Source organism: Cygnus olor, chromosome 2 (assembly GCF_009769625.2).
Source record: "Cygnus olor isolate bCygOlo1 chromosome 2, bCygOlo1.pri.v2, whole genome shotgun sequence".
In the NCBI taxonomy this organism is placed as follows: domain Eukaryota; kingdom Metazoa; phylum Chordata; class Aves; order Anseriformes; family Anatidae; genus Cygnus; species Cygnus olor.
In genome coordinates, this window is record NC_049170.1 from 136,386,301 (window position 1) to 136,401,730 (window position 15,430).

General features: G+C 46.7%; 1 protein-coding gene across 3 annotated transcripts; it reads right to left on the minus strand.

Annotated features, from left to right (window-relative positions):
• Window positions 1-7,009: 7,009 nt before the first annotated feature.
• LOC121064675 (GSK-3-binding protein FRAT2-like) lies at window positions 7,010-8,436 on the minus strand. Of its 3 annotated transcripts, none has more exons than XR_005816620.1 (3): window positions 8,020-8,436; window positions 7,603-7,986; window positions 7,010-7,327 (listed from the first exon to the last, which is right to left on the minus strand). XR_005816620.1 is itself a non-coding variant. In XM_040546551.1 (2 exons), exons 1-2 carry the CDS (start codon window positions 8,284-8,286, stop codon window positions 7,663-7,665), a joined length of 591 nt encoding a protein of 196 aa, XP_040402485.1. In that variant the 5' UTR covers window positions 8,287-8,433; the 3' UTR covers window positions 7,010-7,662. The 3 variants fall into 3 exon arrangements, 1 of the variants encoding a protein (XP_040402485.1); XR_005816619.1 differs by having other exon boundaries at window positions 7,594-7,986; window positions 8,020-8,435; XM_040546551.1 differs by having other exon boundaries at window positions 7,010-7,986; window positions 8,020-8,433.
• Between the last annotated feature and the right edge of the window lie 6,994 nt (window positions 8,437-15,430).

Here is a 15,430-nt window from a genome sequence, read left to right on the forward strand (position 1 = left end):
TACAGCCTCCTTTAAGGTACCTGTAGAGTGCGATGAGGTCTCCCCTGAGCCTCCTCTTCTCCAGGCTAAACAACCCCAACTCCCTCAGCCGCTCCTCGTAAGACTTGTTCTCCAGACCCCACACCAGCCTCGTCGCCCTTCTCTGGACTCTCTCAAGCACCTCCATGTCCTTCTTGTAGCGAGGGGCCCAAAACTGAACACAGTACTCGAGGTGCAGCCTCACCAGAGCCGAGTACAGGGGGACAATCACCTCCCTAGAATCAGCTGCAGCCCTAACTAGAGGTCTAAAACCAACAGCATGGGAGGGATATTAAGCTATACAAGCCAGGGGAAGCCCAACTGGTAGAGGCCAGGAGGAGAGCTGACCGGCTGACCATGAAGCAGCTGACCAGCATCCCAGATACTGAGCTGCCTACCAGTATGACAGTTCCTGGAGCCCTCAAGAGTTGATTATGTGAAACTGTCACTTCTGAAAGATCACCTCTGGTGTCAATCCATTAATCTCCTCTGCTGAGTCACAGGTGTGCAAATAGATTGGAGTGGGCTACTCGTGAAGTTGAAATCAGCCACTCTTCGGTGAGTGATCTTTGCTCTTTCTATTGAGTTTTAACATTCGTGATAACCTCCCTTCCCCGATTTAAAACTTTCTGAAATTTAGGTACTTAAACGTGGTGCCTCCAGGATAACACAATTTCATGTTCTAGGTGGCTGTGCCAGTTGTATTTAAAGGTGAAGATCAGTTTGTAATATAATCTTCCCAAGCAGATACAATCTAAAAACATAAAATGTTTATCACAATTCAATTTTAAGCTGAAATTTTCTTATCTTTTTTTTTTTTCTCCTCAACCTGAAGGAAAACTTCCCTGGCTCTAGAAAATACAAGAAAAATCTTCACTCTTGTGAATGAGAAAAAACATTTCAACCAAGTTTAAAGATACTGGAGCCAAAAGAACTGGGACTTATAACAGTAGATCAGTTAAAAACATTATGATCCTAAGTCAGAGCTGGATTATGCTGGCTGCAAACTTCAAGTCAGTCCTGCACAAAGACATGCTTGGAAGGGTCATTACACATGGATATACATCTCCCTAACGATGAGGATTTTTGCTTTGTTTAGGAAGAGCAGATGAAACAAAATCCATTTGAAATTCTATTTCTAGCAATAATTTAATAGATTCTGATGGGGTCTGATCTGCTTTCACTAAGATAAGACCCGTCCAGGAGCAGCTATCAAGACAGTGCACACACCAGACACAAGCGGTATTAAACTGAAAAAACTTTTGCCTTTAACTTACACAATGAGTCAGAAAACATAACGGCAGGCTTCCTTATTTTTGCTGCATCCTATTTTTTTCCCTAAAAGTCTAATTTTAAAGCTATTTAATAGCAAATGCCCCTTGTGTAGGGCCATTCTTAGTGTCAATAGTACAGCTGCAAAGTGCAAGTACAGTTTCAGTGGCTCACATCTGAACCCACGTTTGTGTGTGCTTGTCCCTAGGACTCGAGCATCTCTGTTTTAGCACAGTCTGAAGAACAGGAGTGCCACAAAACAAGTGTGCTGTGGAGGGGTCTCCAGCAAATTAACAGGAAAAGGGAAAAAACGGGACTCTGGATCACTTCCACATCCCTGCTGAGGGAGGCAATTTGACATTCAGAGGTGCTTGACATAGAATCACAGAATTATTTAGGTTGGAAAAGAAACTCGGATTATAAAGTCCAACCATAGATCATCAAGTCCAACATCTGTAGCCCCTATTAAAGGGGGAAGAAGAAGGGGGAAAAACGGATCTACACAAATGCAGAGGTGGGAATTTCTGTTACTTCTATTCTGCTACTGGTCTGGCACACTTCAGGCTGACATATTCCTTATTTTATTATTATTATTATTTTTATTTTTTTTTAAGTGGGAATAAGATTTCCTTGTCCTGTGACTCAGCAGAAGGGACCTAGACCTTCCCAAGAACTGAGCTAAGTGGCAGAGGAGGTTTGTGTTGGAGGAAAGCAGCAACATGAAAACCTCACGTTTTTTTTACCTTCCAACCTGATGTACAGATGACATAGCACATTGGCAGGGCGTACCTGTACACAGACTGACAGCGGGGCATTGCCAGAATACCAGCTGTTAAAGCTGCCTTCTAACACCAGGAAAGGATTAAACACCCCCTTGGTTTTCATCCTTCTGGAGAACCTGGGATGTGCGTACACGTGCTCTGTCACCTGCTTCAGCACCGTTTGGTTTCCTGTAGAAAACCACCAGTCTTTGAAAAGGCTTTGCTATGTAGATTTAGGAGCACTAATAACCCAAATTTTCACCTTAACTTAGAGCCCATGCTTCTGCAGGTTTAAGCCTTTAAACTAGGGCAATTGTTGTGATACAGACAGAGTAAGTCTCGACCTCTTGTGGCAAAATGCTTAGAGCAGCAAATACTTAGCGTTAAGCCAGCCAGCATCCATTTCCTCTAATTAAAACTTTTTCATCCCGGTGCTGTTTCATCACATAATACCAGATGAAAAATGTATTTCTTTCATTCAGTCCTGCTCCTAAAAACGATGCCATCGAGCTGTACAACTAAAACCTCTCCGGACTGCAAAATCAGCCAGGGCTCGCCTTCGGGGTGGCGGCTGATGGAGCAAGCCCCATGACGTGCAGGGGAGCTGCAACGCCCCTCCAAAAGCCAAAAGCAAGTCTCTTTATTCTCTAACTTACCCCTTGGCTTCCAACTGTAAAAGCTCCAGCAGTTTTTGCAGTTTTTTTTTTTCCTTGCCTTTACAATTGTTGCTGCTATAAAACCTGTACTTGGGGCTGGAATTGAAAGTATTGATAAACTTCTTCACATAGCTCAGGAGCTTGCAGCCTTTCTTTAACTCCTCTTCACGAAAGTCCTGCCAAGTCAGTGACTGCCACGTGTACCCAGAGACAAGGAGTCTTTACGGTTGCTTTTGGCCACCAACGTCCTAGTGCCTACAGCAGTGAAGGGCACCCTTAGCTAAGTGCATTACTCCACCAGACACCACCAGATTAGATCATGGGAGGCAAAAATAATACGATTTAGATCCAGGATATTGCAGAAGGAACAGCTGATTCTGGGTGCCTCTGAACTGATGAAGCCTGGTTTCCTGTAGCCGCCTCTGCTGTGGATCCTACAGTGTCTGCTAACGTGGCTGGTGCAGCCTCTCTCCCTCCCAGAGCACTGACTCCTTCTTTTCTAGCAGGCTGCCTTTTGCCACAGGACTTGCAGAATGAGAACCCCACAGGTTTGACAAATTTGAAGTCAGCCACACAGCTAAAGCATCATTTTTGGAAGGGTGGTGAGAGAAAGCAAACAAACTGCATTTGCTCAGGGAAAAAAAAAAAAAAAAAAAAAAAAAGCCAACGTCATTTTTGCATTGCTGCAAAGGTATTGATGTAGGTATCAGCACGGTGAGTGGTGTTTTCCTGCCACTTATATAAAATACAGGAATACAGGAAGACATTCCCACAGAAGTGGAGAGGAGTTTTTCTGTTAACTTCATCTGCTCATTTCACCACAGCTGGGATTTCACCCCCCATTTCTGCCCTATATGATACAAACTGAGCACAGAGGATATTTGCAAGTTGCCCTCCAACTAACGTAACACAAAGTTTCTAAGAAATAAAACAGGTCTGGGCTACCACGAAGTGACTGAGCTACAATATTTGAAGCCAAATGGAGATGCAAGTCAAAAAGTACGTGCCAAAAAAGCAACTGAGGACAATAAACCTACTTAATATTTAGGAAAAGCAATGCCATGGAAAATGGCACGACAAAAATAAATGTCAAAGTGAAAGATTACAACCACAGAATGATGGGCTGGGTGAGAGGAGAATCGTGGGGCCAGGGAATAGGTGGGGATAAGGGATGCTCTTTAGATGGTCAGGGAGAGGATGCCAACATGGAGAGCCAGCCTACATCCATATCCCTCATGCCTTCTGCGAGATGCACTTGCTATCTTCTTTAAAATCTTCTTTAAAATCAGATTTTAAGGGCGTAGGACAGAGTGTCCACTCTCCTGCCATGTTTATTATGCCAAGTACTACAGCAACCTAATTTTTCCAGGAGTCTCCAAGTGCTGCTGCAACTGAGTTTTGGGCAAGGGCTCACGAAAACACTTGTTCAGCCATACAGAGAAAACTCCGGAGGAATTAGGCTATGATGCAGACAACTGATGAAAAAGCTGCAGCAGCCTCGTGCCGTACTAACGTAACACCACCGAGAGGCGCACGGAAATATGAGATTGTTCAGTCTTTTGTGCGTTTGCTTACAAAAATATTCAAAACCAGGTCTACCCCAAAATTATATCACCCCCCTCCCCCCAATATGATAAACTTCTTCCCAAATGCATGGCCATATCATTCCTTACAAATATCTAAGGGTGTTATTTTTCAGCCTCAGCTCCTGTGACCTGCCGTAAAATCTTGTGTTTTAACATTTTTTTTCCTCACGAGATGGAAAAAACAAAGGTGGTGATAAATCTTAGCTGAATGCCTATTATGAAAATAAAATTTTATTCCCCATTTAAAGCTGAAGTAAAGTGTATTTTCACTTACTAATGAAGATAATCTAAGCATACTGTGAAGGCCACATGTAGCAGTACCCAAATTTGCTTTTTGCTTCTCCACAAACCAAGCACTTGGCACGTGAGGACCAGAACAGACTAAATGTATTAAGGAAATAATACCTTTACAACATAAACATTTAAAGCTCACAGAAACGCTGGCTTCACCGTTTAACCCCTTTAATTCTACTTGGGCAACAAAGCAGGTGATGACTTTGATATCAAAGTTCATTTTTGTTGCTCTGCTCACACAGCGTGGCACACGGCCGCACAACAGTATGTGAGAAACAGAATTTGCAGTGAATCAATGGAAACCTTACGGCAATATTTCAATCGGTCCAGCATCTTGTAAAACTTGGCTTCCACAACCAAAATAAGCCCCATGTGATCCGTTTCCTCGCGCAGAAGTGACACGCGCTCTGTTTGGAATACGCCAGTTTTCAAGACTCGTCAGGAAGATGGGATGGGAAAGGTTACTGGCGCGAGCTGGGGATGTCCGCATTGCAAGCGATGACGGCGCACCAGTGAGTTATGCAAGTTAGCTCTGAAAGGAGTGCCAAAAATCCTTTTACCAAATCATCGCACACTCTACATAACACTTAGCTCACTATAACCCTTTTCATATATACATCTCCCAGCCCCTCACAAAGGAGAAAGTAAAAGCTATTTTAGAAGTAATTTAGGAAGCTTAAAAAACAGCCAGTCACTGTGAAATTTATTAGCATCTTTTCTAAGCCTCACTTCAACTGCCAGTTTATTGAGAAGTGTTATTCTAGTAAAATCCTTAAAAGGAATGTCTCAGGGCTTTCAATGACTACAAAGGACACTTGTAAAGTTAGCTGTTCTCATTAGTATACAGGGGCGAGGATTTGTCGAGGGGGGAAGGAGAGGGGGGAAAAAAGGGGGAATGCAGAACCGATGCATAATTATTGGTGGTAAAAAATTCGAGCCAACCACGGTAGCTTTCATAATTTCAGCTGACAGCCGCACATACTCATCTAACCGTAGTTGTGTAACTACTCGGGCTCCATCAGCAGCGCTCGGTTTTTAGCTTATTTCCTCCAGCTCTTTCAGTGAAGATAATTAAACCGCTCATCCTAGAGTTCAAATTCACCCTTGGCACAGCGAGAACGCCTATCTGCTCGAGCATCTAAAGGACAAATACGAGAACAACTAGTTTTTTAGTTGTTGTTGGCTAGTGGTTATATCTGAAGCTAAGATTTGTTTTTACATTCTCTTGAACTTTTTTTTTTTTTTCCTGGAGTAAGAAGGAAGCAACAAAATTTCAAATAAAAACTCCTTTGAAGCAAGGACAACCTACACATTGCGTTGTTGTATTTGAGGGTAAGAACTAATGACAAACCTAAACCCATTCCAAGCCGTGCAAAATGCCACAAAAGGAGCATAAGTTATGAGAAAAAGGACTTCAGATGTTAGTAATTAAGGAGGCTCTAAAATGCGCTGAACTTCTTCCTTTGCATCTTACATGCTTTGATATGGAAAAACTGCATTCTACTTATAAATTAGTCAAGATAAAGCTAATAATGACATCCTGTACTTTTCCTAGTGCACGAGGAATTCAGTGAAACACTGTAAAATCCTTCAGCGTCAGTTTTTATCAAGAGCTGGTCAGAGAGAAAGAAATCTAAAATATCTTGTGGATTTAGTGCATTTGTCAGAAAACTCATTGCACAAGTAAACGTAGCTGCTCACATTGCTCTCTTGGACAAAGGCAAACATCTTCCATTTTCTTTCATGTGGGATTGCTACCTTCTTCAAAGGAGAAGCTTTTACCTCAAATTGAGTGGGGGCTGGGAGATCGTTATGCTCCGGTCTGTCTGATGTGTTCAGTTCTGGTCTTGAAGCTCGTTCTTTGACTTGTAAAAAACCTAACGCAGGGTTTCACCAAGGAAGCGATTCAGCACGGGTATTGTGACCTAATCAACATCGGCATCCAGTTCTATCAACATATTTTTAATAATTTGCTCTTATTGATGCATGACTGCCTAGACCTCCCTCCCCTCTTATTTTTTTTTCTCCCTCTCCTCTCCCTGAAGGAATAAAAAACAAATAGGTAACAAACCCGAGCTCTGCTCCTTCCCCAGCACAAGGTACTTAATTTTGGTCTCAGAGCGATCTGACTTACAAATTCCGACAGCCACATTCTCGGCTGCTCGAAGGGGCGTCTCACGGCTTACGAATGAACGCTGCTGGCAAACAAAGGGGCTCAGTTGCATCTCCGTGCATTAATAACCGGTGTCCCACTGCATCAGACTATGCGGATTGTCGTGGGGGATTTTCTGTCTGCAAAATGGAGATCTCACCGCTGAAAGGAGATCAAGGGGAACGTTCCTACCGGAGCATCACCCACGTAGTTTTGTTCACACAAACCGAAATTCACTTCCCCCTTAACAATGAGACACAGACCCCAAAATAAAAACAAGACCACGTTTATTCAATACAGACAGGTTAATTAAGACAGTAAGTCCTGTAAATCAGGAACACATTTCAAACGCTCCGGTACGAAGTGCATATATTTAATCAACAGCCGCATCTTGTAGTTGAGCCATTGAGTTTGTCGGGGAGGGGTGGATTTGTTTTCTGAGGTTTTTTTTTCTTCTTTTTTTGTAGAAAAAAAAACTTGTTTCGGCTACCTTATGCGAACAATGCATCTCTGGCTCCATTCACTCCTCAGGCGTTACAATTATAAGTCCAGCTGCCTTCCAGCTTCGATATTCACATTTTTTGAAAACTGCTTCATACAGTCACGACGGGAGAGAGAGAAGGGGGGGGGGGGGGGGGGGGAATAATAGAACATTTAAAATAAAATTAAAAAAAATAACACCGCCACCCGGCCAAACCTGCGGGGAGGGGGCCGGGCACCCCCCCCAGGGCCACCACACGGGATTATTGCAGATGGCTCCGGCCGGAGCGGGACCCCGGGCGAGGGAGGAAGAAGAGGAAGAAGAGGAAGAGGAGGAGGAGGAGGAGGAGGCGGCGGGGGGGTTAGGGCCTCACCCCAAGCCCCCCAAGCCCCCGCTGGCGGCTTCTCCTTCAGCCCAGCTCGCCCGGAGAAGAGGGGGGAGGCTACTGCAGGGCCCGCAGCGCCTCGCCGCCCCCGCCGCTGGCCGCCGAGGAAGAGGAGGCTGAGGAGGAGGCGGAGGAGGCGGAGGAGGCCGCCACGGCCAGCTGCAGCCGCCGCACGGCCTCCTTGATGAGGTTCCCGGAGAGGATGAGCTGCTGCAGGAGCCGGTGCGGGTCGTCGTCGTCCTCCTCGTCCGCCGCCGGCCCGTCCGCCGCCGGCCCGTCCGCCGCCCGCTGCCGCTGCTGCTGCTGCCGCTGCCGCTGCTCCTTCCTCCGTCGGGCGGCGCTCCGCAGCCAGCCGCGGCCGCACAGCTGCTTGGCGACCCGGGGCGGCCGCCCGCTGCCGTCGAGCCGCGGGGGCGGCGGCGGCGGCTGAACCGGGGCCCCGCAGCCGCCGCCTCCGACGCCGGCCGCCGAGGGGCAGCGCGGCGAGTAAGGGGCGGCGCGGTCCCGGGCGCTGCCCGGCCCCGGGTGCTTGGCGGCGCCGCGGGGAGCCCGGTGCTGAGCGCTGAGCTGCAGCACCTCGCCCAGCTTGGCCACCAGCGCGTCCACCTCCTTGGGGCCCGCCTGCGGGGCGGCCGCCGGCCGCTCGAGCAGCACGAAGCGCTCGCCCGGCCGGCACGGCATCGCGGCCCGGGGAGGGGGGGGGGGGGGACACCGGGGGAGGGTGGCCCGGGGAGGGGGGGGGGGGGGGGCCGCCCGGCAGCACGCGCGGCTCCGGCGGCCGCGGCCGAGGCTGGAGCTCGGCCCCGCTGCGCTCCGTTTGTAAACAATGGGTGACGCGGGAGCTGCGGCGCCTCCCACCGAGAGCGAGCGGGGGGGGGGTGCGGCGGGGATGGCGAGGGGAGAGCGGCCCGCCTCGCCGCCCGCCTCCCGCACGCGGAGCCGCGGTTATCCCGTGGGTGAGGCGACGGGGAGGGCGGAGGGGGGGAGGCGGGCGGGGGTCGCTCGGCGGATCAGCTTTGGGTCGTTTTAGCGCCCGCTCCCCCCCCTCCCCCCCCCCCCGGTCCGTGTGGAGCGGCCCGCGTTCAAACCCCGCAGCTCGGCACGGGGCGGGGCCGCGGGGATTGGCAGCGGAGGGCGGGGGGCGGCTGAGGCCGAGGGGGGCGGCGGGGCCGGGGGGGGGGGGGCTGTCGGTCGCCTCAGGACAAGGGGCCGGGCAGGGCGAGGGGCGGCTGGGAGCCGGCGGAGTGTTGGTCTTGGTTGTAGTCCTCCAGCAGAGAGAAACGCTGCTGGGACCCCATTTTGCATTATCCGAATTAAAATCACACAATCATTAGGGTAGGAAAAGCCCTTCAAGACCACCTGGTCCAACCATCCCCCTGCCACCAATGTCACCCACTGAACCGTGTCCCCAGGCACCACGTCCAACCTTTCCTTGAACGCCCCCAGGGACGGTGACTCCACCACCTCCCTGGGCAACCCGTCCCAGTGCCTGACTGCTCTCTCTGAGAAGAAATGTCTCCTCATTTCCAACCTGAACCTCCCCGGCGCAACGTGAGGCCATTCCCTCTAGTCCTACCACTAGTTACCTGTGAGAAGAGGCCGACCCCCAGCTCCCCACACCTCCTTTCAGGTAGCTGTAGAGAGCATTTACCAGAAGTGAAGCAAGGCTACGCTGCCGCCACCCTGCCAGGCTTCTACCCATGGTTTGTCTGACGCCCCAGACCAACACCCGCTCCATCCCGGGCCATCCTCTTCCCATCCCAGCCTGTTTTCCCCCTCAGCTTGCCACGGTCACATTCAAGCCAGTGCCGAGGTCTCCGTGACGAGCCTCAAATAGCATTTTCTGGATTTCAAAACATTACGAGCATGGGCCAGGATGCGCTCATTCATGTGTCTGTGTGTGTGGTAGGAACGGCCTTGAAACCAGCGGAGTTGCCGGGATGGTGGAAATAGCTCACACACATAACTGTTATCAGCACCGGGTCCCTGGTTAATAAGTAAACACTTGGCAGAGGAGAAGGAATGTCCTTTGATCTGTTTGTCGATGCTTTTCAGAGCTACTTTCACTTGCTGTACAAAATGAAAGGGACTCTGTGTGTGTGTGCGCACGTGTCTATGAATGGTGTCTGTCATGTGAAAGTGTTACTGGTCGCTTCAGCTTACATGTCCAGCTCCGTTACTACACGTCCAGGCTGGATTTATGTGAGCCGGGCACAAAACATGCACATTGTTTATTCATATATATTTAACGCACTGGTACTTGCTTATTTTCAGCACCCTCTTGGTAACAGGCAATTAAAGCTGATCGCATTGTTCCACAGATAATAAAAACGTGGGATCTTGTTTCCCCACGTCCAAAGTGTTTTAAAAAAACGCTTCTACCATTATTCACTAACTCTGCTGTATCTTTTCAAGTGGAATAAAGAAAGGCCTACACAGATGCAGTAGAGGGATCGACTTCAGTTCCAGGGGAGATCTATATTCAGAGCACTTCTGAGAAGGTAATCTGGTATTCTGTACGAGCAAAACTGCAATAAGCCGGTACAGCTTATTCCAGCCTTTTCTTCTCCTCCCACAAAGCAAAATAAGCTATCCCAGCAAAAGCTCAGTGTTGCTCGTGATTACATCTACACCTGGGGCTTTCATGAGCCCGGCAATGATAATCACAAATCGCACATCATTGCGTCCCCAACCAACTGCAGTGCTGGGAAAAGTTTGCAGTATGGAAGAGATCATTGCCCAGATAGGGAGATCAGAGCGCAGTCAGTAACTGAATCCCGGTGTCCTCAGATCTTTTTTCATGCTAAACTTCTGCGAAGACTGATTGACAATCGACTGAGTAAGTATCTGCTGAGGAGTTCAGGCTGAACCCACTGAAAATGTTTACACTGAATACTACTAATCAGGGCTAATAGTTTTCCCACCTCAACAAAGCGAGTGTTGTAAATTTGCATATTTTAAGGAGGTACCAGAAGAAGGGCGTTGCAGTTTGCATTCTCCTAGAGGAATTCACCAACCTCAGCCTTTATTTTGGAATTCTAACTGCTCTCTGCAAGTCAGGGTGAGAGACAAGAGGAGAGCTTAAATGCGGGAGAATACAATGTGTCCCACGTCGGAGCCGAAGTTCCCCTGGCTGGTGTGCTTACATGAGAAACCTGTGCCAAAGTGGGCTCAGTAGGACTTCACATTATGCTCCCTTCTGCTGAGTGGATCTCTGCACCCAGCAACCTTTCTGGGGTTAAACCCAAACCAATTCCAGGAGCAAGGTCTAAGCTGTCAACTGCCGTGATCAGATGTTGGTGGCAGAAATCACTACGGTGGTTTATTAACCGTGAGCTGTTTGCTCGTGCCTCTCAGCCCGTGGAAATGGGAACAACATAAACAGTGGGTTCTGCTGAACAGCAGCTGTCGTGCATGTATGTGCCCTGATGCAGACTTTGTGAGAGTAAGTAACAGGGCTAGCTGCCAGGTAGAGGATGGGGCTTCCTAAACTACAAACTAACTGAAAAAAAAAAAAAAAAAAAAAAAAAAAGGGTAAGAGCAGGTTCTTTCAAAAATTAAAAGGTGAAAACAGTTGACAAATGGTTGACAACATTTTTCTGACCACTATGACATTTTTTTTGAGCAGTAGTTGGAACATTACTGGTATTCTGCATTTTATTTTATTTTATTTTATTTTATTTTATTTATTTTCCTGCGGTTGATACACCTCTCTGTATTGTCTGCTTCTGCTGTGGGACTGCCAAAATTACCACTGCAAACTGTTGTGTAAGTCATTCCATTAACAAGACATAACAGTTGCAGACAACAACCGGTTCCTTTCCTTCATTACTATTGCTCGTATGTATTCTCCCTTTATGTTTATCCATTCAAATTTTTTAGAAATCGGTCTTTAAGATATTTTTAGAAATACTTGACTTTCATATATCTCTGGCACAGCTTAGAATCAGCAGGTTTCATAAACAAACGCTAATTGTATTAATTATGTGGCCACCAAGAGTTTTTACATAATTTTGCAGGGTTTCCTGAGGACACGTTCTGCTTCAGAATATAAAGGTCAGTTTTCATATCTTACCTCCTGTACTGATCCTGACAAGATGGACAAGTGGGTGTGACTTCTGAGCTTTAAACCTATTAAGAACGAACAAAGAAAACCCTTAAATCCTTTGAATCTGCAATCTGGTGTAATCCTGGCTACGTAAGTAGAAGTCCTTCCACTACATATATGTGTTTGGGATCATGCATATGTTACACAAAACCAACCAGTTACACAAAAACAACAACCCAACCAATGTGAAATGAGAAATAACGCTGAATTTGGGCAGGCGTTTACGTTTCCAAACCTTATGCTGGGGCTGGGAGATCTATGATCTCAGACTTTGGTGTTGTGTGTTAAAATAAATCAGATTGATAAGTTCATGAAAGAGACTGGGGAGTGTTGCATCATAATGGCAAAGTATTTATAGTGTTGTTTATGAAACAGTAAGAGGGCTTTGAACTCAGTGAACCCGGGGACCAGGAGGTCCTTTCTAGTCCTTTGTTTCCGTGGCCGTTTCTCATGTCTTTTATTTCCAACAGAAACTTCTGTCATATCTATTAAATATGCGGAGCTTCTCTCCGTAACAATAGAGGTAGTGCCTATGAGTGATGCTTGTGCAGAGTAAATTAATTTCCTATGGACACTTTACAATGCAGAACGGGGAGAGGCCCGAATACCATCCAAATAAGAGGAGTTTAGATTCCCAAATAATCATTTTGTAACCTGCATTTATAATACATTTCCAAGAACAAAAGACATTCCTTTAGAAACAGCTGAGGTTGCTAAGTGACACAAATGTATTTACGGTGTCATAACTTGCAAAATCCAAACACATTAGAACAAGGGAGCTAATAAGCAGAAATGTCACGAGCCTTGCACCAACTCCCAGTAAATATAAATATGTTGGCCAACACTTCTACATGGTTTTGGATTTCCCAGTCAGAAACCTTGATGGAAACAGAAAATGTTGCTTGTTTTTGAAAACGTAGGCTTTTGTTCTTAGGAAATTCAAATATGCATATTTTGTCACAACACAAGAACCTCAATTCAGACCTACAGGATTTGTTTTTTTCTTGTTTTGTTTCTGTTTATCCTCGCTCAATTGCCTCAGAAGTCTCCTTGAGGGATGCAGCTTACCAGCAGCTGTAGATATAGCCACCTGTGAGGCTGAGTTGCTTCTTTCTGCTGAAGTTTTCACTGTTTCTTACATTTTTTAGCCACAAAACCATTAGCATCAGAGTGAAAAGCTAAAGCTGGCACCTTCTGCTACCTCCTTGCACTGCCTGGCAAACCAAGGTGCTGCATCCCAGTTTGTCCATGCACATGGGACAAGCATTTTATCCCCTCTAGGGGGGACCACAGGAGCCTGATCCTTCTCTTTCCCTAAGCTGCAAAACCTCTTCTTCATCCTCCGATACACACAAGCACCCCTGGGTCCCCTGTGCCCCAGATGTGCAAACGTGCCCGGTGTGCGGGGATTGCTTCAGAGCAGCGCGTTGAGCCACCTGGTTATTATGGGCTGTCAAGTTGCCTTGCACAACAGCCTCTGCTAGTTTAGGAATGAGGCGGCAGGCGTGGGAAAGGAGCCTTCAGACACCTCGGTGATGCACCAAACTACGGGGCAACCAGGTCTTTGTTTGTTTATTCAAATAATTGACTCACTTCCAGCTTTCCTAATAACCGGAATGCATTTTTATGGTGACATTATATTACAAGCAATGGGCCGGCGCGGTCTGCTGTGTGGGATCACATAGATTTTCCACATACGCAGTTCCTGTGAATAATTTCCACTTGTGTGATCTTTTCAAATATTAAAATGCATGAAGTGGAGCTGAAAACAAAATATTGAACCAGCCCTGAAATTCCATGGAAATAGACTTCTGCAACATCTCTCGAAAAATCCTAGTGATTCAAAAGGAAAACCTCATTCACGTTTTCGTCAAAATTCCCTGCACATTTCTGTACTTCCTGACAAAGTGCCCGTGCTTACTGCTATACCTCCAATCCATAACTGTTTGTTAACCAGACACGTCTCTTGAAAGCTCTGTTAAAACAAGCCTATCTACGGTGAATACTGAAAAGCCACAATCAATAAACTAGTATATAATGATTACAAGTAATGCGTCTCACTTGGCATGTAGGCCAAAAAAAGAAGGAAAAAAAAAAAAAGCCTCTTGTCTAATTGTGCTTGAAGTAGACTTGTCTAAAATTAAGGGAGCACTTGTCCCACAAGGACGGGAGCCAATTCGGTGGAATCAATGGAACCTGGGTACGCCTGCCAGCTCTCTTCTTTTAAATCCCTCCTTCAAGCATGCTTTGGGCGCTAAGGCATTAGAAAAGATGAATGTTATTTAGAAAGAAAAACAGAAAAAGAAAACAAGGCACCACCTGAGATCTGATAACCCCTTGTTGTGTTTTGAGTGTGTAATTCAGGGCCTGAATGTGCTCCTGACAAGCACGATCAGCCCTCAGATGAGAAACATCCTGGGGCAGCTGCTTTGGTCACAGGCACGTTACGTTTCCTCCTTTCTGCTCTCTGGCTACAGCTCATCAAATACCAGCCCTCATGGTGTTAATAATGTCATCCCAAATTCCTCAGTTTCTGCGCTTTTTCTGGCCAGCACTGTGATGCCCACTCATGGTACTTATTACGGACGAGTTTTGATCCCTGTCATGTTTCTCTGCAAGAGCTGGTGATTACCAAAACATTTTTAAAAACACATATCCTTCATATCCTTTTTCCTAAAGCCTTACGAGCCCCTCAGAACCAGACAGGGAGGTCCAGCTTCTTGGAACACCTTCCTTTTTTCCCTCTCAAAAGCAATGTCTCTGACAGCCCAATTCTACTGCACCGCTCCCCTGTTTAGCTAATACAGTCCTTGTGATCTGCTTGTCTTCCTTTTTTTTTTTTTTTTCCCTTTTTTTTTCATTACCTCTTAAAAATCCACAAGCATTTGTGAAGCAGTGGCTTATTTCAAGCTTTTATTTTCACCCTGGCTTCTTATTTTTTCTTACAGACACCTATTAGGTCAGCCTGGTTTTCCCTTATTAAATCAAGCCGGTGTGTTTAGACAGTGAATTTCCCAACAGCAAAGTCAACAAACAAGATCCATAAATTATTACCCAGTAATATTTTCCATCACATTAGCAACTGTGTTTTCTTCTATATTTTGTTTACAGCCACACTCACCCTCAGTGGATAATGAAAAACAGCCCTTTAGGTTGCAAACCTTTCGGTGTTCGGAGTCCAACCTAATAGATTTCATGAGGTCCTTGGGTGCTATTATACATGCATAATTTAGCGTAAGTAGCACAGGTCATGTCACTTAGCTCCTTCGGATGTAGGACTCTCAAGGCTTTGGGGGAAAAAAAAAAAAAAAAAAAAAAAAAAAAAAAAAAAAAAACACGCCCTGGCTTACAGTAAGAGGCACGGAGACATTCCTGCCTTGTTCACATTTCCTCTCTGCAGGGTCCTGCTGAACAGCCACAGTTCGCAGCCCAGGGCACCAACGTGAACTGGCCGTGATTTTAATTTTCCTTTATGGCAAATTTAGACCTGCAGCAACTGCGAAGCTGCACGGGAACAGGTTGGGCTGCCCCTGCAGTGGGAAGAGGAGGCAGAGAGAGAGGCTGGAAGCACCACAGCCGTCCCAGCCTGGGCATTTCCTTCCCCCCTGGGAATCGGGGCATTGTGCTCTGGTCGAATGGACACCTGGAGGTGAAGCTTTAAGCTACAGGAGCTACCATTTCTAACACAATACAAATTGTTCTCGCTGGACCCTCACT

What these genes read in the sequence shown, in the direction of transcription:
- LOC121064675 (XM_040546551.1), bottom strand. Translation starts at nt 8,286, where the DNA reads ATGCCGTGCCGGCCGGGCGAGCGCTTCGTGCTGCTCGAGCGGCCGGCG. An exon ending in CGGTTCAGCCGCCGCCGCCG is followed by an intron (nt 7,987 to 8,019) that starts CCCCCGCGGCTC and finishes GGGCGGCCGCCC; the next exon opens with CGGGTCGCCAAGCAGCTGTG.